Below are 26,440 nucleotides of genomic sequence, written 5' to 3' on the forward strand. Positions count from 1 at the left end.
TCCGTCCTAGGGTCAACTCATGTACCGTTGCATGTTCGTGGACGGAATCCACGGTGTCTCAAGAAAGCGATCTCTAACGAAGACAATTATCCCGTTGTCCAAGAGAGCTATCTCCTCGTACCCTAAGCTCTATCGACTTAGTCAACAAGTCATTCCATGGACATGTTGTGGGCTAAAGACTTCCGATTTACCTACTAGGTACCTAGGTGGCAACCTACCTGAGGATGTGAATTACACGGCAGGTCTCCCACAGGCCGAATTCCGGTCAAACTGGAAACTTTGAACGCCTTAGTGGCTTTAAAAAGAAAGATTAATCCCTCCTACGGCAACGGGAATCCGCCCTGGGGTCCACCCTGGGGACTGGGTTCAGGATTCAAACGTCCGGAGAACTTGCCGTGGTATTCATTGGCGATCCCTAAAGTAGCCATTTGAACCCGGTTCTAACTTTAAACACGCCGTCGATAACGCACTCTAAAGCAGTGCATAGAGGCATCTAATTATATCTAAACTTTCTTTTCCGACTCGCCACTCGGCTCACTTTCGCTCTCGGACCTTCCATTGTCTATCCGCTTCTTATGACGGGCCACTATGATCCGTAGCTGGCCGGCAAACACGGTGGTGAGCGATATTGCCAAACCAGCGAACAGCTGGACGCCGAGGTAGCTATTGGTAGCCCCTAAGATGGCGCCAGCAATGGGTGGCCCGATCAGGGACCCAATTCCTTTCAACACGGCGACGAAACCCAGTCGAGTGCCTAAGATGCTAAGATCGTCGGTGATGCTCGCCAATACCACTGGCGCTAGGGTAACAACGCTGCCGGAGAAAAAGCCATACAGCACAGAGAAGGCGATATTTCCAGCCCGATTGTTCACGCTAATCCAGTAAAAGACGCTTACTGCCGTAAAAGCGCAGATACCTATATAGGTGTTCAACACACCAAACTTGTCAGCAACATACGAAGGTATAATACGGCCTGGAATAGCGACGGCGTTAAGTATCACCAGGAGATAGTTGGCTAGGTCCTGGCCTTCCATCCCATGAGACTGGGCATAACTCTGCAGATAGTACAGAGGTTCGAAGAAAGCGACATTGCTGAAGAATATGGCGACGCATTGGATAATGTAGCGCGAGTCTGACAGTTCGGCGGTCTTGGCAACCTCCTTGAGAGAGCTCCAGCTTAAACCTGCAGTGGAGTTGGTCCGGGCAGGTTTTAGGCGGGGTCTTGCGATGAATGTAGCATATGAGCACATCGCTAGGTTAATAAATGCGATAATACGGACAGTCCAGCCAAATCCTATTTGCGGCTGGAGCCTTTCAAAGATGAGGGGGTAGAGGGTCGCTCCTAGACTGCTTCCTACGCCAGAGATGCCCATTGCTAGGGCTCGTCTAGTGGTGAAATAGGCCGGAACCAAGGTGATGGCGGGGATGTATAGACAGCCGGTTCCGATGCCGACACAGAGTCCCTGGGCCAGGAATATTTGGTAATATTTCGCGCTGATGCTAGTCATCATAAAGCCAAACGTCACCAAGAACGTGCCCGCGACCAACATCGAGCGCGCATAGCCTAAATCGTACAGAGGACCGAAGAAGACACCGCCAGCCATGAGAAAGAAGATCTGGACGGAACCGATCCATGAGATGGCTGATGGCGACTCATTGCTGAGCAAGGATTCTTCATAGTATGTCTGAAAAGCACCGAAGCCATTGAGGAGACCACTAGCTACTATGAGTATTCCCAGTTGTGGGTTATGATAAACGGGTGAGAGTCGAGGTCAGCTTACAGGGTATTCCAATAAAGGACGAAGGCAGCGGAAACTTGAAGCCAAGCCATGTAACCTCCGTTTGGAGGCTGGGGTTTCTTCTCAGCTTGTATTTCCGCAGAGGGCGTCACACCGGGTTGGTTTCCATCCCCAAGTTCGTCCGTCTTAATCCCCAATTGGACGCCCGTAGTTTCTTGAGTCATTTTTAAACTACTTCTACTTCAACTTCCCACTTCCAATTGAATACCCAATTTTACGTGAAGATTTATAGACCAATTCCCCGTGTCTTTGCATTTTTAATTGCTGACTGCCGGTAAGGAAAGAAGGGCGGCATTTTAGAGCGGCACATTACTGAGCAAACAATATTCCGGCTAGGTACCTATTTGTGTAACTGCACCTGCACGGATGTAACTGTACGGCATTTGTAGAACGGTGGGGGATCTCCGAGATCTGGGAGAGAAAGAGTACCAACGTGACATATGAACCTTTGAAGTAAATGTATGTACCTGCAGCTTCCAAGCTCGCCCGGGACTTCGGATTTACAGTGTATACAAAACGCCACATATGCGGACACCGCCACATCAGATAAGATCCGTCGATAAAGCGGAAATGAGCACGCGCATTAAACCTTCCATTGATGTCGTCACTCATTTCATCCGACTGCGGATGTCGGTGATACAGCACCTAGATTCCCTTTTCACCTACTTGCAATCCTATTCTATGCTAAGATCTGCTCAAAGAACCCAATTCCAGGTCCAAAACCCCTCTCTGATTCGGGATGAGGCATGCCACTCCGTCACGCCGTATCCCCCTTGACCCCCTCCGTCTCCGCAGCCCGTCCGCGCCGATGTCTCTTATACGGCATCGCTCCCTTTCTTCTGTCGCCGGCGACAAGTCCCTCAAATGGATTCCACAGCTCCACGCACCTTCGCGATAAGCAAATCGACAGCTCAAAGAACCATTACGAGACACTGAAACTACAACCAGGCGCCACTCCCGCCGAGATCAAGAAGTCAGTCGCACCCTCCCCAATCCCCTCCACAAACCCAACCTCACACTCCCACCCGTCCCCGTGCTACAAACCCCACTAACAAGCCAACCCCCAACCACAGATCCTTCTACTCCCTCTCCAAAACCCACCACCCCGACCACAACCCCAGCAACCCGCACGCCTCACGGCGGTTCATGCGAATAAGCGAAGCCTACAGCATCCTCTCGATCCCGGCCAAGCGCGCGACCTACGACCGAGACACACTGCAACTGCACAAGCGCGCACAACACCAACACCAACAACAACAACAACGCCACCCCTCGTACAGCAGCACAAACCCCGCCGGCGGCCGTCCCGCCTCGGGCCTAAGCCGACGCCGCTCCGCCTTCCAGGGCCCACCGCCGAGTTTTTTCCGCAGCGGGGGCTGGGGTGCTCACGGTGCGAAGAGGAAGGCTGCGCAGGACGAGAGCGCGGGGTCCCCCTCTTCTACCTCTACCTCGTCCTCGCAATCATCATCCCCGAAAACCGGGACCGGACACGAAAGCACGGGCACGGGCGCGGGGGGCATGGGACCGGGCCAAACGCCGTTCGGGCGGGGCTACGAGGGGGAAGTCCCGCACTTCGACCGGGTCTCGCACGAGCACAGCTCCGCGCGGTGGAGCGACAAGCGACGCACGCAGCAACAGCGACGGACGTATTTCAACGAGCACGAGATCGATCTGAATGCACGCCCGCGGTCCGAGGAGCGGGGGGAGGGGGCCATGTTTATTGTAGTGGGGGGGATACTGGCGATGAGCATTATGATACCGCTTGCGCTTAGTAGGATCTGGGATAGTGGTGGAGGGGATAAGGATAAGAAGGGGAAGAAGGGGAAGTGGAGCGCTCCTGCATGAGATAGGACCTAGAGGAGGGCCGGTTCACGGTTACGGTATGCATGTGTTGGAGTCAGATATACATAGGTACTAGCGGTCAGTTGTCACGATTGTGAAAAAAAGTAAGGGGGAAAAGGCAAGAGTCGTATGCATTCAGAACCACCCGAGCATTATTTCCATTTTAATCGGCATAAAACGTCCGAGGTCTAATCTACATTCAAGAGATACCCACCTGAATGCGAATCCTGCCTGTCTTGTGTTTATAGGGTACATATGGATAATGAAAGGGTATTGGGCATCCGCGTCCCGGGAATTCGTCTAGCGCAATCAATCCACCGATTTATGGAAGCCTCTAGCTTTCGAAAGTGAAGCTAGCACCGACCTATTTTTCTGTTAGAATACGACCCTACTATTAGGATAATTCACGATGCAATACTAACCTTGTGGGTGGCCTGGTCAAGCTTCTGGGTGTCGAAAGAGGCACCGAGACCCAGGGTAACGCCAGGGCGGAGAAGGACGTTGTAGGAAACGGCAGCGACACCACGGTCATTGATCTTGGCCTATTTTACGTTTTGTTAGTGTCTTCATAAGTTGTTCAATCCAATTGCGCCAGAGGGGACAAACCTTCGCGAACGAGACAGGATCGAGGCGGTACTTGCTGGCAACCTCGAGACCAACATTGTTACCACTCTTGGAGTTCCAGGTGGCCTTGGCACCGGCCTCGACCTGGCTGTTGACCTTGTGGTAGTAGCTAGCGGCGAAGACGCTTAGGTTGTCGGTCGCAGTAACGGCGGCGCTGTACTGGGGGGAGAGGTAGCCGACGGCGGCGTTGTAGCCGGTGACGGCGGCCTTCTGGACATCGTAGCCAGCAGAGGCACCGGCGAGGAAACCTTCGTGGCCGATAACGGCGTCGACGTTTGCGGTGGGGCCCTTGAGGAGGTCGAAGAAGGCACGGCCGTGGAAGGCAGATTGCTTGAATGTCAGGTTGAGCTTGACACCCTTCTTCTGGGTGGCGGGAAGGAAGGAGAAGATAGTCTCGGCCTTCAAACCCTTGGCGAGGGAATCGGCGAGTTCGACCTTGGTGTCAAGAGCATTGGTAGTATTCCAGGTCTGAGTCAGGGTAAGGCCTGCGCGTCGGTATAGAATTAGCAAACCCAATCCGTGTTGATTAACGTGTGAAGCGAATTCGAGTGGAAAGGCTGTTGGGCCTGGCACCCTTATCCGACTTAATGACAGTGAGAATTGCGCTGGCCGGCGCTTGCGGGCGACTGTGGTGTTTGTCTGTTCATTGGGAGTGGTGGCATCATTACCGAGTGACTTATCCGCGTATTTGCCCTCGATCTGTAGTCCAAAGTATCCAATCGTTAACCTTCGACACACTTATTTAAGGGAGAAGAGTCGTCTACATAGCTTGCGCATAGGAATTGACTCCTAGTGCAGCTAGCATAATGACAACCGAATCAAATAGGGGATACTTACGGCACCGCCAGTGGCCTTCTCGTGGCTACTCTTGCCAGTAACTTTGAAAGCAACATTGTTCGGAGTGTTGCTCTTCACCTCAATGGTGCCAGCGGACAGGTGGTAGAAGTCCTTGTTCAGCAACTATATTTGCCGTGGTTAGCCTCGTCTTTCTCGTTTGCGCGACAGGAGCAAAAAGTTCGAGCTGCGGGAAATTTATTTGAGGCTTGGGAAACTGATAGCCGAGGAGGGGGGGTAGCTCCAAATGTGTAGAAGCATTAAGAGTTGGTGTACGCACGTCATTTGCTGACTTGGAGATATCAGCGAAAGCCGGAATAGACATCTTGATCAATGGTTATGATTATTCACAATACCGAAGGTTGTTGTTTTGACAAAAATATCAAGCAGATGCAGATGAGGAAAAAAAGTAATTGTGTTGGGGTATTGTGTGTGGATTTGAATTGAATGGGATTGGGTGATGCTAGATTTGGTACATATGGTACAAAACGACAAACCCGAAATTATTCTTTCCTCTACCCGATCGGGTCTGCGGCGTACATTCCCAGCCTCTAATTGGTCCTGATGAACTAAAGCACACTAGCAGGCACAACTGGGCAACCAACGTGAAGCACTTGGCAACTTTAACCTAGCAGTCTAGGTACATCTATGGATGCCAGTATGTAATTCCTCGTACAACCTCACCTTTCGATTAACCCCTGTCCACGTGGGGATTGTCTACACTAGGAGTGGTTTAAAAGTCAAAATAGAACGATTAACTGAACTCATCCAGGGTTCTATTCAAGACGGTCTTATGCATGCATGTAATGGTATCCATTCTACCATTCTACCGATTCAAGAGTGGAATCTCCTAGTCACAGTCAAGAAAGAAATATACGGATGTTGTCCGAAACAAATCTCTATCTAGGTATGTATGGCAAGTCCCTATCTAAAAGAGGCAGGTACCCAGATGAAAACACACGGCACTGCAGCTACAGGTACATCCATGCTCTAAGTTTGTTCTCCTAACCGGAAGAGACCAATCAAATCTCGCCATAATCGCTGAAAGTTTCCCTTAATGGTACGCGATGCCTTATTCAGCAATTGACCCTTCAATGCCCTATTCAGTCCATTATATTTCAGACCCTGTACTTCTATGCTTCTCTTTGGTTTCACCTTTTTTACCCAACATCAAAGGATGCTGAATTATGCAGATGTTTCGTCGTATTTGGCGACGTGTGTTGCGATAGCTCTGCATTTTTGCATATTAGCGTCTGTTACAATATTAAATTAACGGTTTACCATCATGGCAACTTACCTTCCGCTGGGATCAGTCTGTTTCGACCATGTCGGCGTCCATCGCATTACGGTCGAAGCGCAGTGGGGAGGGAAGTGCTCGTCAAACATCAGGCGGTACCAGTAACTTTTTTGAATGTTAGCGAGGTCTTTTTAGAGGGGTAATGATCGAACTTACGCCTCCTTAGTATCGGGAATGTCGCTGCCCCACTCGGGCTTGGGGTTCTTCATCATCTCATCGGTAACGTGGATCTCGGCATTGTCCTTGAGGGCGTCAATCCAGCCATAACCGACACCGTCGGAGAATTGCTCCTTCTGTCTCCAGAGGATCTCGTCTGGTAGGTACGGCTGCGCGTTGGGGTCGTCCGATGTGTCGAATGCTTTTCGCAACAGCCACTTCTCGATTCGCTCCTTGGTGATCATCTTCTCTTGCGGGTCAATGTTCATGCAGACTTCGAGGAACTAGACGGTATCAGTAAGGAACGTCTCAAAAGCATCAAATTGGTATTATGGTAACCTACCTCCTTGTCAAGGAAAGGGACTCGAGCCTCAAGACCCCATGCTGAAGTAGATTTGTTGGCTCGCAAGCAGTCGGCGAGATGCAAGTTCTTGACCCGACGAACCGTCTCCTCATGGAAGGCCTTCTTGTCCGGGGCAGCGTGGAAGTATAGGTATCCTCCGAGAATCTCATCGCTTCCTTCGCCACTAAGGACCATCTTGACACCCATAGCCTTGATCTTTCGCGATAGCAAGTACATGGGAGTCGAAGCACGAATCGTCGTCACATCGTACGTCTCGAGGTGGTAGATGACGTCGGATAATGCGTTGAGGCCATCCTCGATGGTGAAGGTCATAACGTGATGTTTTGTGCCGAGGAATTTGGCTACTTTTACAGCAGCCTCGTTATCGGGAGAGCCAGGTAGACCGATGGAGAAAGAGTTGAGTTGTGGAAGATACGTCACGGTTGAGAGCTTGTTGTCGTCATCGATACCGACGAGACCCTCACCCTTGTCGGGGTCTTCACTCGCCTCAGCGTCTGCACTGTTAGCAGCAGCTAACGCAGCCGCCTTCAACCGTAGAGTTTCTCGTTGGGCAATGGATGCAACCAGACTTGAATCAAGACCACCTGACAACAGTACACCATATGGAACTTCAGCCATAAGCCGTTTCCTCACAGACTTCTCAAGCGATTCTCGGACGGACTTCAGATCTAGGGGAGTCTCGGGGACCTTCGACTCCTCCCACCAGCTCGGCTCGTAATATCGGATAGTCTCGCCGGTCTTGGTATCGTAGATGTGTCCCGGAGGGAATGCGCGGATCTCATCACAAACCGTATGCAAACACTTCAGCTCGGAGGCAAAGTAGGTCGTACCAGGTTCCTTGGATGACCATCCTTGGTATAAGGTGGTGATGCCAATAGGGTCGCGGGCAGCGATCGTTCGGTCGAGCTTCTTATCATACAGTACGAACGAGAACATACCATCCAGATACTTGGGGGCGTCAAGTCCATATTCCATATACTAAAAGCACGTTAGATGGAGTGCCCCTCGCTTATCGAACACACAATTCCTAGGCTATCCTTACCAGGGGAATGATGACTTCACAATCTGAGGCGGTCTTGAAGTGGTAGGGGTGCTTCAAGTTCTTTCGGATCAACCGATGGTTATAGATTTCGCCGTTGACGGCGAGAATGATAGAGTCGTCCGCATTGGTCAGGGGCTGTGCGCCAGACTCTGTGATACCGTAAGTATGAACACGATGCTATCTTCGGTACTTAAGATAAGGATGTTTACGTACCAACACCGACGATGCTTAGTCGCTCATGGCAAAGGACTAAATGCACATTGATTAGACAAATCTCACGCTTAATAGGCTCTACCCTAACGGACGCCCTTACTTGTGTTGTTGCAGATACAGCTTCCACCTAGAACGCATAGGAACTATCAGTATTCGCCTAAATGTTGCAATCAGTTCGTTATGCCGTGACTCACTCCAATCCGGTCCTCTATGGCGAATTCTGCGCAGAACGAGTCAATTAAAGATCTCAAGCTCGAGTATGGACTATACATACTGTTTCGCCAATTTCAAAGCCGTCGGCTTGAATTTTTGGACGTCGGGGTGACTGGGCGCAAGCCAATTATTAGCATACGGCGTGTTCTTCCAATGGCAGCACAAGTAAAACCAATCGATAATAATTATTTTTGGTGGGGTTTATTCTCCCTCGCGAATTGCCCCTCCATGACTTTCGGTCTCCCATGCAGGGGAAAAAAGGTAACTTACCTATGACAAGCAAATATTCCACACATCTTGCTTGTCTTGAAGTGTGGTAGTGCAGGTAGGGTCGAAGTAGGAATGAATGAACTCGTCAAATGGAACGAGAGAGAGAAAAAAGGTGTGATGGTGTTAGGAAAAGAAGATATGCCACGCGACTAGATCTAGAAAAGCGTGGGTAGAAGGGGTAGATGTTTACCAGCGCTAGGTGGAGCGGCGTCAAAGTGTGAGTCTAAAAAGCCAATACCGGAACAGGAGACTTTGAGTCACAACTATTATTGCTATCAATTAGTACGGTTTATTACTTATTTTTGCCTTCTGATACCAAACTGGGTTCGTTATGTCAGATAGTAGGCAAGGGGGCGTCCAAGGGGCGTCTAGCTTTACGGCACCTATAATCTTTTTTTACTAGCTAAGACCGTCGAGTCGGAAGATAGCCGATTTCGGACAAGAAAGAAATCTTAAGTCACTTACCAACTGCCCACCGTCTATTGGTACATACATCCGATTGATTGTCAAACCAGTCGATAAACATTCAGGTACTTAAAGGCTAATTTCATATATTCCTATTCTGGGATGCATGGATGTACTTTATAATTATATAACGTTATCTAGGTACTATATGAATAGATACTAGATTGAAATGTTTGTTGTTAAACCTATCTCGTATTGAAACATCTAAAGTCGGAACTTTAATCTGAACATTCTGGATGTATGATATGGAATTTGATGTGTTTAGAAATTAAACATTAAACATTGAACATTATAATAAATAGAGAAAAAGTGTACTTGGGACATAAGAGCGCTGTGTAATCTTTGCGTCATATCTAGATAACCGGGTACCATTGAATGGCCTTAAAATAGGGCTCGATCGTCCTATGTGATACATATAGATATCGAATCAATCCTTAATAGGCCAGGTTAAACCATACATAGCAATTCCACCTAAAGTGGGTAAGCAGATGTTCCTGTTCTACCTACTAGTTAGATATTTAAACAAGTGGTTCTAGCTTTGAACACATGCTATTAGATATTCACGTGAAGTGAATAAGAGGTAAGCATCGGAATAGTCGTCACAAGGAACGGAGAATGTATAGACTCTATAAATCCCGGAGGAATCTATCTGCATTGAAATCGTGCCACGGCTTCCTAAAGCACAAGCTAGATCATTTTCGCCAGTGAAAGAAAAAGCCGTGGACTTCATGGCCGCAATGTTTAAAAACCTCTCTGACATCCTTGCGTAGTTGCCTGTGTCAAACTCCGAGGGCTCAAATGCAGAAAGCAGCCATCCATATGTGTGGTATCCGTAGCCTAAACTCCAATCCCGAAAACACACCAAGTATAATAGTCCCAGACCTAAGAGACCATCTTCCTAGCACCCGAAGAACGCTTTATGAGGCTGGGTTTTCCCTGACCGTTCGTCTGACACGCTTCTCATACTCGATCTTGTCTCGCTTGAAAAGGTTGTACGCTTCGGCCTGCGCGGGCGATTCTGGGTTGGGATTGTCTAAGAGGTCCTGGATGCCAAGCGCGATCTGCTTCACTGTGATCGCGGGCTTCCAGCCTTCGTCTTCGTTCAGGATCGAGAGGCAGACGGTGCCCGAAGGGTATACGTTGGGGTGGAATAGCGGCGGCGTAAACTTGCCTAGGAGTGTGAGTTAGCATTTACTCAATAAATCATGTCGTACTCGGTAGGTATAGTCAAACATACACTTCGGAGGCTTCGTGGGATACTCTGTGAAATGGTAGTCAGCATCATTCTCTCTTGAAGCAGCTCGTATTGTAGTCACAACTTACCATCAGGGAACGTCATGGTTAACTTGAACAGACCGCCTTCCCAGATTGTCTTCTCCTTGCCAGGAATACCACACTCCCAAATCTTCAGGTCCAAAACACCTTGAGCATTTTTAACCGGTCTGGCCCAAAATCCAAAGGGGTGATCTTTGCGCCACTGTTTTCTATTGTGACATAAAAGTCAGCTACAGAGTACGGGAAATGGTCGATGATAAATGCCTCGCGCAACAGCCGTGCGATAACGAGCGTAACGTACCTTTCCTCACCGAGGCGCAATTGACACAGAGACATGGTTGGAGGATAAATCGATTGATGATGATCGTGTGTAACTTGTTCTTGTTCTGGTGGATGGATTTTCTACTATGTTTGTAGTAGAATCAAAAGGAAGGAATGCGGTAAGACTTCGCGCAAATTTCTATGAAAAAGCTAATACTATGACTTTCGCGTTGAATCTATTACGATATTCGCCAGCGGGTCATAGACTTTATCGGCTTCAGGGCCTCACAACGGGTAGAAAGTTTGAGAAAAAAGTTGGTTTACTAGTAGGGGATGATCTGTATTGAAGTTGTGTATCAAGAAAAAGAAGAAAAGGAAAGAATGTGAAGCCTTCGTAGGTGAGGCTCCAAAGGCAAGAAATGCATGAACGTGAATAGATGTTAGCCGGAAGCTTCGTCTTGCAGCGGTGTTCCAGCGCTTTTCCAACAGACCCTTAGCAGTTTCTCTTTCTCTTTATTGCTGCTAGGCACGCAGGCAGGTACTGTACGTTAAGTCCGAGCAACGGATAAGGCAAAAAGATAATAAAACGGGAAGGCGGTGACTTCCTGTCTAAGTATTTCTGCCAGTATTTTCCAGCCAGCCAAAACGGATATGGTGGGGTTATTTAGCAGTATCTTATCACCTTAGAGCCTTGAACCTTAGAAACCTTATGTACTAGGTAGACATATGTACGTCAAACCACTAATTCCAGTACGCTCTTGCAGTAAGAACCGTTATTATAACGTAAAATCTACTTGCCTACTCATTCCAAGTTGTTGCCAAGCATCTCACAGCTTCAAGGCACTTAAAAGGGCCTCGGCAACTTGTTCATATTCGTTAATTCAAATCGCAACTTGCATCGCATCGCTCTACTAGCGGCCTTTTTAAACTCATTGTTCTATATTATTCTATTAGTTGACTCACTTTCTTTCTCCCACCATTCTTCGCGAATATTATTGTTCAAATCGCCATTCTATTGCCATTCCTGGTTTAACTCATACAGTTCGCGTGCTTGACGATTAAACCTGTTTTGGCCAATCTGTACACCTGGTTCGCGGGGCTTCCGATTTCAAGTACCTAAGTAGTTGGGTTTGGCGATATTCCGCGGTTCACAATCTGTGTAGAAAAGGACTAAGTCCTTAACAGATCGAAATGGAGGCGGATAAAGCAACGCCTTCTGATATCGATTCAACTCCGGCACATGTCTTGAATGATGTGGAGAAAAATGCCAATCTAGCAGCACAGGATCCGGACGAGGCGCCAGATCCAGATGAAGATGACCTCGATGACCTGGACGACTTTCTGGACGAATTTTCCAGTGTGAACCTAGACGCAAAGAAACCAGTCGCAGCATCTGGACCAGGTAGACCTACAACAAATTCATCTGCACCTGCACCAGCTTCTGCCGCTCCTGCTGCAGCATCGGCAGCCGCGGCGCTAGAAACAGACAACCCACTAGAGGATCTTGAGGATTTGTCGGAAGAAGAGTTTCAGAAACGACTTCAGGCTGGCATGGCAGAATTAATGAGTGGTTTGAATGACTCGGTAGGCTATGTTATCACCGTATATAGGAGCAGTATATCAGAACTAATAAAAACCAGCCGGACATGCAAGCCCAGTTTGAGAACATATTCAAAGGACTTGGGGAAGGTACTGCGGAAGGTTCAGGTAATGCACCAGAGTCGACGTCACAGCCATCCAAGAAAGGCGCCGAGGATTTGAGCCAAGACGCCTCATTTCAAGAGACGATTCGACGCACGATGGAAAGGATGCAAGAATCTGGGGACCAAGCCACAGCTGCCGCTGCCGCTGAAGGCTCCGAGGATGATTTCATTGCTGAGATGTTAAAAGCGATGAAGGACCTCCCTAGCGAGGGAGGCAACGAAGAGGACTTTTCCAAGATGCTAATGGGAATGATGGAGCAACTCACTAATAAGGAGATCCTTTATGAACCGATGAAGGAACTAAACGACAAGTTCCCGGCATGGATGGAGAAAAATAAAGAAACCCTACCAAAAGATGACCTGAAGCGCTACCAAGACCAGCAAGTCCTAGTTTCAGAGATGGTTTCCAAATTCGAGGAGTCAACATATGCCGACTCCAACGTAGCAGATCGAGAATACATCGTGGATCGAATGCAAAAAGTAAGTTAATTGACCGTCTCATGGTTCTCCCATGAGACTACTGGTTTATTATATCACTAACTAGGACACCAGATGCAAGCAGCAGGCTCGCCGCCTCATGACCTAGTTGGAGATATGCCTTCAGCTAAAGAAGTGCTTGACGCGCCTGATGAGTCATGCGCGCCACAGTGATGATATACAAGGAGGAAGATTATCCCTTATTTCCTCATTTTTTATACACCCGGATTGTGTGAAGTCCCAATCCCAAAATTGCCATGTAATATAGGCAATACGAACTTATATCTTACCACCCTTAACCCTTGACCCTATCATAGACCCCTAATCGCAATATAGTCGCAACGCCAAATCAAAACCGGTACCAGAGAACTCCTTGCTGCCATGGAACTAACGTAACCAGTTGCCCTTGAAGTTCACGACATGTCCATCTGTCCCGAAGATGCGAACACTTGGTTTGCGTTGTGGTTATTTTGGCTCTGTTGCGATAGGAAGTCCATGAAGAGATCATCATAGTCGTCATCATCGGCAAGTGTCGACGGTTTTGTTTCTGCGCGTGGTTGAGATGAGTGGGTCTCAAGCATGGATAGCATCGCATTTAGCTCAGCCTCTTCTTCCTGTGCCATTGCGTCGACCATCATTTCATCGGGGTCCTCCGGTTGCCGGCGCTGAAAATCTAGGATCTCATCGATCTCATCCTCAAATACGATGCCATCGATATCCGCGTTCTTTTGCTCTCTTCGTTGCCTGTCCAATATCGACCATTCGAGCTTTAAAGTCTACAAAACTTGTTAGCATTAATGTCGTACAATGTGTTTGTTAATCTGATTAGGATCGCTCGTACCTCTTGGTCGCCCCCTCTTCTCTCCCACTGTCTATCATCTGCCCGCTTCCGTACATTCCGAAGGAACAGGTTTCGTCTGCTCTCTTGCGCATTCTCTCGGTTCTGTCTTAACGGGTTCGGCTTCACATTACGAGCGAACTTGAACTTGGTAGATGATTCTCGTATGGGCGAAGACTGGGTGTCAAAGCGAGGAAGTGTGTTCGGGTCGCGATGTGATAAAGGCGGCGGGGAACTGGCTCTGATGGGTGATGACGACAATGGCGAAGAATGCGCCGGCCGATGCGGCGATGAGAAATCGAGATTAAATACTGGCATCGTTGATAACATCTCGTCTATTGTGATGGGATAATAGGTAGTTGATGGTACGATGGTATGGTATGATGTGATATATGAAATTTACGAATTTGTCGTTCTTTGTAATGATGGTTTAATTGTTTAATTGAGTCAGACAATGAAGAACAGTGCCCACCTATTTCTATGTCGAGCTCGATAAAGAGAAACGCGGGTAGGAAAGCAACGCGAACCTTGCAATGCATGTAAGAGGGGTAACAACGCGTTAAGGGGTTTGCGGGGAATATCGTGTTCTATGGATAATGTAATAGTTCGCGACTCGAACCAATCATTCTAGAAAAGCATTCTACAAAAAGAAGCTGAGACCCTGATAGTTGCATTAGTTTTCGCTTTTATGCATAATAGTGTACTGATACCGTTTAGCCCGTATACGATCCCAAATTTGGATAAGCTCGACCCAGCCACAGAAACCCTGTACCGTCCATCAATTGATCAGTGCATCACACGATCCAGAATAGAATGTTCCCTTACCCCTGCCCCTGCCTCTATGACGCCGAGGTATTCTGCGTACCGGGACTTGCATGTCCCGATCGATAGAGAAAAAAAAGATTGTGAAATTTTATTACTTAGTCCATTTCGTACAAAGTACAATCCCAACATAATTCACGATTCAACAATCATTGAATAAATTCTCCACCAGCAAGGAGATTCTAGGGAATAGGACAACATGTCTTTATTGTTCTGCTCATGGTCATAGAAAACATTTTGTAATTGGTCCGTTTAATCAGTTTACCGCCTCAAATGACGAGAACTAGAAGGCTACGTGAGCTACGTTATCATGAAATGCCTCTCGATCAATTCTCTTGGCCGCCTCGCCACTAACCGATCATGGACCTGTGTAAATTGTCGCACCCAGCTACCTATAGCTAGTGTTAAGACAACACAACGTTCTCTTGCAAGACAATATGCGACCGGTTCTTCGGGCTATTCGAAACGACAAAAGCCTCGTAAAAAGAAACTTGGTGTGCTAACCGCTACTGCAACTGCGGCAACCGGAGCTGGTGTCCTGGCTTTCACGGATGACATAAAATATGGATACGATGCCACAGAGAGGACGGGCAGGGTGGCTGCAGCACTGGCAATATGCATCAACGAGTACGTATAACATCCATGGATAACTATATGATAATATGAAAAGGGGTAGAGATCATAACTAAACCAAGTCTTTACTTAGTTACCGAACAACCTTGAATAAACGAGACGAGACCGAAGACCCTATAGCACAAGATATCATCCTAAAATCATGTCACAAGCGGTGTGCGGAGAGGACACTAAAGGTTCTCGAGAAGAATGGAGGCATATTCATCAAGCTGGGACAGCACTTGGTAATCCTATAATCAAGACCACGCAACCCATTGAATATTTACTAACTCCGTGGGTAGAGCGCAATGACTTACCTTCTCCCTCGTGAGTGGACTGATACGTTTATACCCCTCCAAGATCAGTGTCCGGTATCATCATATGAGTCCATCGAGGAAATGTTCCGTTTCGACACGGGTGAAGAGCTTAAAGATTACTTCTCGGAGTTCTCGGAGAAGCCAATAGGGGCTGCATCCCTCGCCCAAGTCCACTTAGCCACCGTGAAGGAGACCGGTCAAAAAGTCGCCGTAAAAGTTCAGCATCCCGGCTTGGCGCAATGGGCACCTCTCGATCTCACCCTAACCAGGTTTACCTTCTCGACTTTGAAGAGGTTCTTCCCCGAGTATGATTTAGAGTGGTTATCTTCTGAGATGGATGTGTCATTACCACAAGAGCTCGACTTCCAACTCGAGGCCGCAAATGCGACCCGTACTCAGGAATACTTCTCTCGGATCCCCGAGCTACCACTTGTGGTCCCCGACGTTGTTTGGGCAAGGAAGCGCATCTTGGTTATGGCGAATGAGTCGGGCCACCGTCTAGACGATCTGGAATATTTGGATTCAAACCATATTGATCGGGATGAGGTTTCAGCCACGCTTGCTCGAATTTTCAACGAGATGATCTTCGGGAAGAACGCATCCTTGCACTGCGACCCACACGGCGGCAATCTCGCCATCCGAAAGGCGACTCGCCGAAGAAAGGGCGGTGCTAATTTTGAGATTATCATCTACGACCACGGACTATATCGCGATATTCCCGAAAGTCTACAACGCTCATATGCCAAAATGTGGCTGGCGATTATCGACGGGGACATGACTGCCATGAAGCGATACGCGCACGAGGTTGCCGGGGTCACCGACGAGCAGTTCCCCCTATTTGCTAGCGCCATCACCGGCCGCGACTACACCGTCGTCAGCTCATCCATCCTAAAGTCACGATCCGACGAGGAAAAGAAATCAATGGGTACCGCTCTACAAGAAGGTCTACTATCAGATCTCGTAACGATGCTCGGCCAAGTCCCCCGCATCATCCTACTTATCCTCAAAACAAACGACCTCACTCGCAGCCTCGACGAAAACCTGCATACCCGCCAGGGCCCAATGCGCAGCTTCATGATCCTCGCCAGGTACTGCGCGCGCACCGTCTTCCGCGAGCAAGTGGAAGATGCACGTGAACGCCCCGGAAGCTTGTTATGGCCTGGCAACGCGCTGAGGTTCATCGCCGCGTGGGTGGGCTACTTGCGCGTGGAGCTTAAGCTCGAGGCTTTCGAGCTGTGGCTTAGTGTCAAGAGGATGGTCGGCGTTAACACGGCGAGCTATGGCGCTGCTGCTGTGGCGTTGTAAAGGGCCTGGTTATCTACATGGGAACATTCACGGGGGAATAGGTCTACGTGGAAATATTAATAGAGGTGGTTTTTCGGTGGTAGATGCATGCGGATGCCTTTTCTTCTTTGTTGGGTTTTAGGGGGTCATGAAGAGACGGTCGTAAGATAAGATACCTTGATAGATAGATATGTATATGCATTAGATGGCGTCGATGGGGAGGGATGGGTAGTTAGATGTGTGGAATATGAATATTTTCGTGAGATGTCTACTTAGGTATCTATCTATGGATGGTTTAATCAATCGTGAGGTTGGGATGGTTATGCGTGCGTTGGATATGTTCTGGTTATGGATTTATGGTCTCGATAGCCGGGTGCGTGTTGATGACGATTGCGGTTTGCGTTCGGATTTTCTCCAGTATGCGGGCTTATGGTTCCCTCTACCTTGTTGTTGACTCCGTTCAATTGTTGCATGGCGTTCTGTTGCTTCTCCGGGATGCTACGTTTCCGGGTGACTTAGCTCGTTGTGGAGTTATTGTAGGCTCGTGGTACTGATTATGTCCTACTGTGTTCTAGATGATTCAACTGAGCTTGCTACAAAAAAAATCATATCCGAGTCTGATAAGGTAATTTCAATATGGTTGCGGTGGAAACCGACTATATGAATCCGAGGAAGATAGATCAAAGGGATATGGTTCTCCATTGGTGCAACTTTGGTGTAAATGGCTATTTGTGTGTTGTCGTTCTTATCTGCTCCACGGTAAGCAAGTCTATTGAACGGTGGGCATCCTTGAGTGTGGTGTCCAGGGGCGTCCGGAATATTTAGCCGGGATCGAAGACAGAATTGCTATCGGACTGCCATGATGTTAGTGCGGTGAATATCAAGTCTGGGTTCTAGTTTTATTCATACTGCTGAAGCCAGCTTCTTCATTACTATGACAGCCGGATCCTCGATATTGTCTTCGCATTCTGTTTGTCAAGGGTGAATCTTGCAAAACGTTACGGCTTGGTCCTCTATAAGGTGACGTCAAGTAGGAACGATAGGCGAGGCTTCTCCATATTCACTAAAGTATGTATCCTGGGTATACGGAAGTTAAGTGTACAGAGGATATCTGATAGACTCGTTTAGTATGCTTAGGATGACACATTGGTTGTTATATGTTTTTAAAGTCTACGTACAGAAGTCGAAATAGGAGAGAGCCTGCTACAGCTACCTTATTGCTAAGAGTGGAGTCATGAGCTACTCAAACAGAGGCCGAACTGAAACCTGGTTCGGGTTGCAATGCTGCACGATGGTATCTCTTTCATAGTATCTAATCCGTATTGTGTGGATGCGAATGGGGATGGAGGATACACCAACAGCCAAAAATGCTTATTCTGTACCCAGGTACTAAGTAATTAGATATCCTAATTGCCAGCAAAGAAATGTGCAGTTCTTAGTAGTGCACCTAGATAGTAGATAAGTATGAAATAAAAGGAGATATTCATGATGTTTAAGTCATCGTATATATAGGTCGTTAGATACCTAGGTACTCTTAACCTACTGGGTACATCTAGATGGCTTGTACATTTATATATAAGCTACAGGGTCGCTAAGCAAATATATAGAGAATGTGTCCCTAGTGCTTGCTACATATAGTATGAAACCACTATTGACTCAACTTACATGACTCCAACGAAGCTTGTAGGCTAGATTAATTATGAGTACATTTTTGCTATCCTTTGCTCATCGAGAAAACAGCATAACTACGCCAATTGCTAAACTCAGAGACATGTGTATGGTTGATCGATCGATGGTAGGTATTATGGCTAACCTTACATGACTAGCTCTCGTATTTGTTCTTATGTTGTCCTACTAGGTGACTTTTACTATGATATATTCATTTCATATAGGTTAGGGAAACCGATGTTTTATCAAGGGGTTTCAACTTTCCAAATTTATGAGCGCAACTCATATGATTCACCGGATTGATGAACATGTGCTGATGTGAATGCACTGTGGGAGATGTAATATGATAGACATGATGTTAGAATTTATGTTGTCGGTGAAAAGTACTCTACTTTTCCCCAGTTCAATAGTTGAACAGCTAGGCCTAAACTTGCTTGCTTGTCATGGAGTGCCCTCATTCTTATGTATCGTGATGTGTTTCCTGCCAATGGAAAAATCCGTATAACTCCGGCCCTACAGAGGGCTTCATGATTAGGCAAATATAAGCCCTAAGCTACCTCGTAGCTTACTGAATCCATAACGAATATTCCTTCATAGTAATAAAATGTAGCATCGATGCAGTAATAGCTGCATATGCGCGTATCGATGATTATATGTTTTGCGCGGTGTTGCGTTGCGTTGCGTGATTGGTGAATTGAATTGCGTGATTCGTCGAGTTGTTTTGCCATTTGCGGCTGTCGGTAGCTATTCGCCAATTCTCAATTTCAAAAGGGGTATCATTTCCATTTACGTGCCATTCGCTGGTACGTCATCGCCAAAATCTCCAATCTCCACATTCTTCCAAGAATCCAGACTCCCTCAATACCTAGGGTAGGTAGAGATCAAGCTAGCGGCCACCCCACTTCCAACCCGAGCTCGACGGCGGCGATGTAGAATGAGCGGTAGAGTCACCACGGTCGCTATCCATTGAGCGCTTTTCAGGTGTCGGCGACGGCGAGCGGCGCAGGTATGTGGAAGTGTAGGTGGTAGTCGTAGGACTGCTTAGCGGTTCGGGAGAAGTTTGGCGAGTCTGGAAAGACTTGTAGATTTGTTTGCACAAGTGTGCTGACATGGTGTATGTGGGCGACATGTTGATACGAAGGTGATAGAGCGGCGCGTGGCCTCGATTTAATGCGAATTACTGGTGGCTAGGTACCTAGGTAGGTAGGCTACTAGGTAGACACTGAAGGGCTTCGTTCAAGGCTGCGAGAGCACAGCTTGATTACTCGTGAAATACGCTTGTATGTGGATGTCGAATAGAGAAGGGCAACAAATATCAGATTTTGTCGTTGTCGCTGCGGTAGATAAATAGAGACACGTAGCTTGGAATAGAGCTTGGATGTTGGTGAATAGGAGGTAAGATATACTGATGAGGAGTACTGAAAAGGAAAGAGAGGAAACGTAAACGGACAGTGGGAGAGGGGAGAGTTTTATTTGCCTAGACGGTTTTCCCGAAATAGAATAAATAGATAGAATTTATCTTGATCTACGAGGGTGCCTAGGTGGTGTCAGAGCACCCCTGACACGTTGAATAGGCTCAGCTGGTTCAACTGGTTCAACTGACGCATTGCGGTATGTTAGTATTGCGAGTTATTGTAGGGATGGATGATGGGATCGTTGGTTGAGTGGATGAAGTGGATGAAATGGTTGAAGAATCGGGTAACACATAGGGACCAGGTAGGTAAGGTTCCCGTTAGTGTCTAGTTAAAAAGGGGAAGGCCACCAGTCACTGCTTAGAATCGCTGATTAGATTTACTTTAGTGGAGGTTCAGTGTTGCGACTGTCGTGTTCACCGGGTGTCCCCGCCCCATAAGGGTCCATCAGGTCACCCCACGTTCCCTAAAGCGGCTACCGTAATGTATATTGGCCAATCACGAATTGCCTAATCAGCATTACACACCAACCGGGACACCCTAAAAGAACTCTACGTGACTTTTTACACTCTGTATGAGCTGATCCGGATCGTACGACCGCACCACCAGGAATCACACTTTCCGGAATTTCCAATTCTATTGCGAATTTTGGACGGTGAATCTTTATTTTACATCTTCCCTCGAGAGTCTTCGAATCGCGTGATTCAATTCAACAATGGGCAAACAATTATGAGTCTTCTGTATCGATTAGATTGGACTACGGAAACAATACTAGACATGTAAGTATTCTTTCGACAGGCTTTAGCGCAACGATGCGCGGCGCAGTTCCACAGTTGAGGCAACTTTCAAGGTTTAATCCATGGACGTTCTTGCGCCTTGCCGCCCTTACGCAAGTGGGCTGGGCAGTGGGTAGTCGATAGTCGATAGTGGACACTGACAAGATGCATAACGGTCGCAGCTTCCTCCCGTCGTCGGTCCTGGTCACGGAGTTGCCTTCTTTGGTCGTTTACAGATAAGATTCGTGTCACGCGAGTTATGTAATGCATCTTATGGGAATGCGGGATTGGAGGAATTTAGATTCAAGTTTTGACTTCAATCAACTTCCTTCATACATATTCGGTAGTTGTGGGATCATTACCATTGCATGTATTGTACATGGCCCCACAGGCAAAACGATGCCCCGATCGGATACCGGCTGACCCACACCATCCGCTGCTAAACTGAAGCTATCATCGCTAACATGTTCTCAGTTAGACCTTGCTGCAGTCATATCGTGTGATGATCTGCCAAGTCGAGACGCCAAAGTTACTCTGACATAAGCCGACGATGTTCTACTATGTAGAGATCTAGCCCTACTAGAATCAGGTCAGCCGCATCCTACGCCGCATCTATTTCTCCGATGAAACTAAAACTACATATTCCAACATCTAAATGTCAAATGTTCAAACCTCCGCGTTACGTTATATCCGTTTCTACGCTGTTAAGTCATCCTGTAAAGGGAACCTATTAATTCCGTCATATTTATGTCCTTTTTTACGGCAATCGTAATGCTTCGGGTCCTATTGTAAGATCCCCTCTTCCCGTTTGGTCGATATATGCGGTGTTCAAGTATACATATATGTGTGTTGAAGACGGCAATGATACAATCTAAGCGGGTATATTGAACGCTTTATTTAAGCTATACCATGCTCCCTCGACAGTGGTTGACCTGGTCAAACTATATGTGTAGTATTGTTAGTACCGGTACCTAGGTAGGTCGTCGGTGTTTCTTATAAGTCATTATTGACTTCCATCATCAACAATGGAGTGTTGGTTGATTCTCACTTGATTTAGGATTTATTACTTGGAACATGATAACATGGTAAGAAGTCTTCTTGCTTAATAGCCTTTCACCTTCAAAGAATATTCCCCTCCTCTTATTACTGGCTCACGTCGCAACTCAATTCCTTGAATCCCTCATCCACTCGCATGTCAGGATGCATATGCAGGTAATAGGTTGCAGGACGAACTGCATAAGCATGCAGGTACATATGCTTCCCAATTCGAAATCTCGATGCTAAGCTACGCTGCCATCGCAATTCAAGAATTTTCATGTTTGTTGGTTAAGACTAATATGTACATAGTTCATCTAGCCTTCAACGTGGTGTGATAATCACCTGGATACCTGACGACAACACGTGCAGTGTACCGGTAATTCTTCTAGCGGAAGCGGTGAATACTCAACGGACTGCCTAAAAGGGCTGTATCTGCAGTTTGCATTAGAGCGAAGCAGCCAAGACAGATGTTTGCAGAGACCAGCTGCTATGAACTTGAATATCTGCGGTCTCCTACTTGGAACGTACGCTATCGAACGAGAATTTGCCTTATTATACGAATATATGAACTAGACTACTAGATCAATACTACCGCCCGCTCCGCGTATTATACGGATACGGCTTCCACAGGGCCTTGACGCCGAACCACCACAGCTCATCTTGCCATGTGTTCCACCAGTGGGCGCCGACCGGCGTGACACGCGATAGGTGCCCGATGCTTAAGCTATCTAGCGCCGCTTGGATTTCCCGGCCCGGCTCGAACTGCGAGTCGTACAGCCCGTACGCGACAAACACACCCTTTTGCGCCAAAGCCGGGTTCGCCGCCAACGTCGCGTTGTCGATGTACGGGGCGCTTGTGGCGGCCGAAAACATACCGAACCAGGAGAAGTAGTCCGTCGCATTGACGTACATTTCGTACGTCAGTCGCCCGCCCCACGATAGCCCGGCGAACGCGCGGCAAGAGGGGTCCGAGCAGACCTCGAGGTTCTGCTCCACCCACGGGAACAGGTATTTCTGGTAGTTTTCGCGGATGTGGATCGAAGATGGCAATGCTGTGAACATGGTCGACGCGTCACCCATGATGAAGCGGGGGAGGCTGTCGTCGAGGTTATAGAAAGACGGCATCACGACGACTGTCGGCTCGATGTGCCCGCCTGCGATCAGGTTGTCCAGAATTGCGGATACTCGGCCTTGGTTTTCCCAGTCGTTGGCGTTGCCGGCGGCGCCGTGAGAGAGATAGAGAAGTGGGTATTTCTTCCCTTCTATCTTGCCGTATTCGGCTGGGAGATACAAGACTAGGTGGTGCACGTCAGGCGCCGGGTGTATGGATCCCGGCGAGGTATAATTCACCGACTTAATGGTCCCTCGGTACTCCGCAGGCGCGGGCAGCGCATAATCGTAGTCCGCGCTTATGTCGTTCGTGGCCTGGAACTGTGGGTCGTACGGGACTTGGAAGTTAGACGCGACTTGATCTCCTATGACATTCTGGAAAGGAGGATTATCCGGATCAGTGACTAGCTGACCAGTCACGATGGTGCAGTTCGGCGCATAGTCGCAGTCGATGAGGTAATGATACTGGTAGATGCCTGCGGGGAGAGGAGTCGTGAATGTCCACAAGCCATCGCCCTCGCTTGTCATCTCATATGGGTACACAAGATCGACGGGCTGCGTTCCATAATTGACCGGGAAGTCTCCAGGCTGATAATCTTTCGGACTGTACCATGCACGATTGTCCAGCGTGGTATGCAGCTGATCAGTGAACAACTGCAAGTCGCCGATGATCACACGCTTGGCAGTGGTGTTGGTGTACTTGAAGTCTACCTCGTAGCCGGTTGGACCCTTGTTCGTCTTCCGGACCGTGACCGAGGCAGATGCTCTTAGAGCGCATAACGCCAACAGGCCGAGGAACTTGTGACCGAACATCTTGAATACCTTCGCACCTAGGTAGAGAGACTACCTCACGGGAATTGTCATTGCCTGCTTCTACCTCTCTAATATATTTATACTCGTCCTCATCCCCTCGCCGTAGCGTGAAGGTCTAGTCCTCATAGGCGAGCATCGTGCCGACGGGATCCCGATTTCCTGCAATTAAAGCTGCATTTCCGACATAATGCTCCGCATCCACATGCCTGGCATTACATCGCGACGATCATCGGCCCCGGCTCTCGCCCCTGGCTAGCCTAATCCGTATAGCTTTCCGGCTGAATTTGACCGACAGCTCTTCACCTTACCTGCTGGAGGCAATCCCGTCCTTGCTTTTCCCCGCATCTTTTCCCCAACCTGCCATTCAAGTGGACGCCGCTATTCGCGGGGATTGGCTCGCCATCGAATCGGTTGATGTAACTCGATTCTGTTTCTCGTGATTCTAATGAGAACACGGCAATGCGATGTTGAGTTCATGTGTGCCGGTGTTATGTTCTCCCTTGGCGCTATACTTGCGAGGTTTTAAGACAATGTTGGAGTCATCGCTAGTATTGTCAGTGATTTCTCATTACGTATGTTCCATACCGAGGTATTTTGTCAGACTGACGTTGCCAGATTTTATTAGGCTCTGAAGAGATATGTGTAGGCACCCAGGTATTGGGGGAGTTCTCCGTTCAACCCCAAGACTAAGGCGGGGAGGCAAACAATATATACCAATTCAACACCATTAATCTTCACGTACGACCATAGGATTTAGAAAGCTCGGGATCCCGTCCGCTCTCCCATAGATAAGCTGGATACCGCTGGATTAGTAGTTGGGTCGGTGACGACCAGCGAATCCCCAGTGTTGTACGTTTATTTTTGCTCATTTTTCCTTTTTATACGTGGCTTATCCATGTGTGGGTTTTCTTTTTCCTAGCGCTAGCGTCAAGGTCTATAGGCGCCATGGCTGAATTCTCGGGACAAACCGAAGTCCGCACTGTAGCGACCTCCGAAGCTCAAGCTCGTCATCGAATCTCAACCCTTTGAACTTTGTAGTCTTCACTTTTTAGAAATTCTTTAACTTCTCCATTCATGAGACCAACGATGAAGCAAGGGGCTACATGGATGTAGTGATTCTCATTATTTGGCGCTCTCCTTAGAACCGATAGTGTGTTGCTTCCCTTCAAGACAAATATGCGGTCTCCAACTTGTATTCCGCGCAGTGAGATTCCGATGTACCGTCCCGTCCTGAAGAGAACGTGATAAGCGCCACGTTCTGCCTCTCGGAGATAATCCAAGCAAGAACTGATGAGCATAGCTAAGTGATCGTCATCGTATCCCATCTCCGGACTGCTAATACCGCCGCTAGAGTTGTGCCACCGGTGTAGAATATCAAGGATTTCAAGGGGGTCGACTGAAGGGTCGTGAGGCGCAAATGTGCTCATAAATGAAGTGGCAAACGCCACCGCATCATCTGCCGCCAGCCCGAAACTTTCTGTGCTTTTCTTGCGGAGTTCCTGGCTAAGTGGTGGCTCGTCCGGATCGAGTCCAAGTAGTGTTTCCACGAACCCAAGAGCCTTGACAAGTCCCTCTGCATCAAGGGGCTTGCCCATCCCGTAGGATTTTCGACAGAATAATCGGAATATCATCTGAAGCGAGGGCAATCCGTTAGGGTATATCGGTACCTCTGAGATAAACTGTTCCAAGTACTTAGTTGTAGCGGTAGACACTCGACTCATATCCTCGCCGTAGTCTTCGGAACTAAGAATCGGACCCAGATCTATGCCGTCCACGAACAGAGACATGTCCACAATCGAGGAACCTTCGGTATCCAGGGGAAACACGGAATTGTCCGCATGACCATCGGTAATAAGCTCGCCGAATTGACGGCTCCCGTCGTAAACTGCCTGTCGGTGCTTGGATAGCGCTGGGAAATCCGGTGCCCATGAAGGGAGTTTCAATTCTGGCCGGTCTAGATAAGCGCCTGAATACAAGAGGAAGTAATGTTCCTCTAAGTCTCCGCAAAGTCCGGCCTTCCAATTTCTCAGCCAAGTATCAATGTAGTCTCGGTATACTATTGAAACCGGCGTAGACTCGCTGTAATCGGGGACCAGGGGAATTGGGAAGATGCCTGTAAGTCCGTATATATGGTCTTTCGGATTAGTCGCTTGTAATGTTCTCCCCGCCACAATCGCGAGTTGCCAATCCGCTTTGGTGAGTCCCGGGTCTATCAGGTCTGCTCGAGGTTTACTCGCGTAGGAGAAGAATAGAATGGAGGCCCAGTTTACGGGTACGCTCTTAATGGCTTTCCAGACTTCCGGGCATATAAACGTCGGCCAGACAATGTTGTTATGCGTTATCCCACTACTAAGCGTAGTGCCCGTCCTCATGACATTCCGTATTAAGGTCCATTCGATTGCCTGTTGGCCACAGGCTACGATAGCCCTTTGACCGAGAACGACCTCTTGGAGAATCCATGTGCGCCTCCAGTAGTTCTGTTGAGCGAGGTAATTCACGGCTTCCCATCGGTGATTTAAGGGGTGCTCGTTTTTCGGTGTTGTGCATAGCGAGGGGTGACGGCGTATCCAGTCGAAGTTCAAGAGCTCTTCGGGACTTAGGTGTGCCCACTCATTATGAAGTTGATCGATCGTCTCGAAAGCTAGATGGATCTTTGAATCGGCTGGGCCGAGCCAACACATGACAAGCTCGGCGGAAGAGTAGATGGTTCCCATTAGTGGCACTTGGTAGTTCTTCTCATAAACGTCGTTTTGATTGATGCATAGGGCGTCTGCCCAGAGGCAAAAATTTTCCTGCGAGTCATGGCCGATCTCCCGTTCCCAATGTTGGCGGACATGGTGTAATGCGGACGCCAGGTTTGCTGTTACCTGGACCTGCTGGCCATTCACGGTTATATTCTCTGTTATGGCTGGGTC

General features: G+C 48.2%; 11 protein-coding genes across 11 annotated transcripts; 3 read left to right on the forward strand and 8 right to left on the reverse strand.

Annotated features, from left to right (window-relative positions):
* Positions 1–503: 503 nt before the first annotated feature.
* On the reverse strand, positions 504–1,963 carry GGS22DRAFT_188008 (MFS general substrate transporter; the record flags this gene model as incomplete). The annotated part of the gene is made up of 2 exons (XM_047964669.1): positions 504–1,716; positions 1,782–1,963. 2 exons carry the CDS (start codon positions 1,961–1,963, stop codon positions 504–506), a joined length of 1,395 nt encoding a protein of 464 aa, XP_047819559.1.
* A 282-nt stretch (positions 1,964–2,245) lies between these two features.
* On the forward strand, positions 2,246–4,248 carry GGS22DRAFT_133163 (DnaJ-domain-containing protein). The gene is made up of 2 exons (XM_047958519.1): positions 2,246–2,772; positions 2,873–4,248. The coding sequence occupies exons 1-2, from the start codon at positions 2,546–2,548 to the stop codon at positions 3,642–3,644; spliced, it is 999 nt and encodes a 332-aa protein (XP_047819560.1). The 5' UTR covers positions 2,246–2,545; the 3' UTR covers positions 3,645–4,248.
* On the reverse strand, positions 3,976–5,424 carry GGS22DRAFT_188010 (uncharacterized protein; the record flags this gene model as incomplete). The annotated part of the gene is made up of 5 exons (XM_047964670.1): positions 3,976–4,005; positions 4,064–4,183; positions 4,248–4,964; positions 5,103–5,225; positions 5,380–5,424. 5 exons carry the CDS (start codon positions 5,422–5,424, stop codon positions 3,976–3,978), a joined length of 1,035 nt encoding a protein of 344 aa, XP_047819561.1.
* Positions 5,425–5,983: 559 nt separating this feature from the next.
* On the reverse strand, positions 5,984–8,972 carry GGS22DRAFT_161750 (asparagine synthase). The gene is made up of 10 exons (XM_047961138.1): positions 8,655–8,972; positions 8,446–8,496; positions 8,366–8,391; positions 8,272–8,298; positions 8,172–8,207; positions 7,959–8,107; positions 6,896–7,894; positions 6,553–6,836; positions 6,397–6,501; positions 5,984–6,330 (listed from the first exon to the last, which is right to left on the reverse strand). Exons 1-10 carry the CDS (start codon positions 8,678–8,680, stop codon positions 6,285–6,287), a joined length of 1,749 nt encoding a protein of 582 aa, XP_047819562.1. The 5' UTR covers positions 8,681–8,972; the 3' UTR covers positions 5,984–6,284.
* A 736-nt stretch (positions 8,973–9,708) lies between these two features.
* On the reverse strand, positions 9,709–11,211 carry GGS22DRAFT_161753 (ubiquitin carrier protein). The gene is made up of 4 exons (XM_047961139.1): positions 10,696–11,211; positions 10,443–10,603; positions 10,357–10,380; positions 9,709–10,290 (listed from the first exon to the last, which is right to left on the reverse strand). Exons 1-4 carry the CDS (start codon positions 10,728–10,730, stop codon positions 10,037–10,039), a joined length of 474 nt encoding a protein of 157 aa, XP_047819563.1. The 5' UTR covers positions 10,731–11,211; the 3' UTR covers positions 9,709–10,036.
* A 497-nt stretch (positions 11,212–11,708) lies between these two features.
* GGS22DRAFT_133250 (Pex19-domain-containing protein) lies at positions 11,709–13,097 on the forward strand. The gene is made up of 3 exons (XM_047958520.1): positions 11,709–12,239; positions 12,296–12,838; positions 12,911–13,097. The coding sequence occupies exons 1-3, from the start codon at positions 11,847–11,849 to the stop codon at positions 13,007–13,009; spliced, it is 1,035 nt and encodes a 344-aa protein (XP_047819564.1). The 5' UTR covers positions 11,709–11,846; the 3' UTR covers positions 13,010–13,097.
* A 151-nt stretch (positions 13,098–13,248) lies between these two features.
* On the reverse strand, positions 13,249–13,991 carry GGS22DRAFT_188014 (uncharacterized protein; the record flags this gene model as incomplete). The annotated part of the gene is made up of 2 exons (XM_047964671.1): positions 13,249–13,611; positions 13,677–13,991. 2 exons carry the CDS (start codon positions 13,989–13,991, stop codon positions 13,249–13,251), a joined length of 678 nt encoding a protein of 225 aa, XP_047819565.1.
* Positions 13,992–14,613: 622 nt separating this feature from the next.
* Positions 14,614–17,313, forward strand: GGS22DRAFT_161757 (ABC1-domain-containing protein). The gene is made up of 3 exons (XM_047961140.1): positions 14,614–15,122; positions 15,202–15,352; positions 15,410–17,313. Exons 1-3 carry the CDS (start codon positions 14,806–14,808, stop codon positions 16,727–16,729), a joined length of 1,788 nt encoding a protein of 595 aa, XP_047819566.1. The 5' UTR covers positions 14,614–14,805; the 3' UTR covers positions 16,730–17,313.
* Positions 17,314–18,720: 1,407 nt separating this feature from the next.
* On the reverse strand, positions 18,721–20,102 carry GGS22DRAFT_161759 (uncharacterized protein). Its single transcript, XM_047961141.1, has one exon. The coding sequence runs from the start codon at positions 19,503–19,505 to the stop codon at positions 19,263–19,265; it is 243 nt and encodes an 80-aa protein (XP_047819567.1). The 5' UTR covers positions 19,506–20,102; the 3' UTR covers positions 18,721–19,262.
* A 2,088-nt stretch (positions 20,103–22,190) lies between these two features.
* GGS22DRAFT_188016 (carbohydrate esterase family 1 protein) lies at positions 22,191–23,525 on the reverse strand (the record flags this gene model as incomplete). Its single annotated transcript, XM_047964672.1, has 1 exon — positions 22,191–23,525. One exon carries the CDS (start codon positions 23,523–23,525, stop codon positions 22,191–22,193), a length of 1,335 nt encoding a protein of 444 aa, XP_047819568.1.
* Positions 23,526–24,532: 1,007 nt separating this feature from the next.
* Positions 24,533–26,239, reverse strand: GGS22DRAFT_179462 (uncharacterized protein; the record flags this gene model as incomplete). The annotated part of the gene is made up of 1 exon (XM_047963681.1): positions 24,533–26,239. The coding sequence occupies one exon, from the start codon at positions 26,237–26,239 to the stop codon at positions 24,533–24,535; it is 1,707 nt and encodes a 568-aa protein (XP_047819569.1).
* Positions 26,240–26,440: the final 201 nt, after the last annotated feature.

This window comes from Annulohypoxylon maeteangense (assembly GCF_022496945.1).
Source record: "Annulohypoxylon maeteangense strain CBS 123835 unplaced genomic scaffold GGS22scaffold_7, whole genome shotgun sequence".
Lineage (NCBI taxonomy): Eukaryota > Fungi > Ascomycota > Sordariomycetes > Xylariales > Hypoxylaceae > Annulohypoxylon > Annulohypoxylon maeteangense.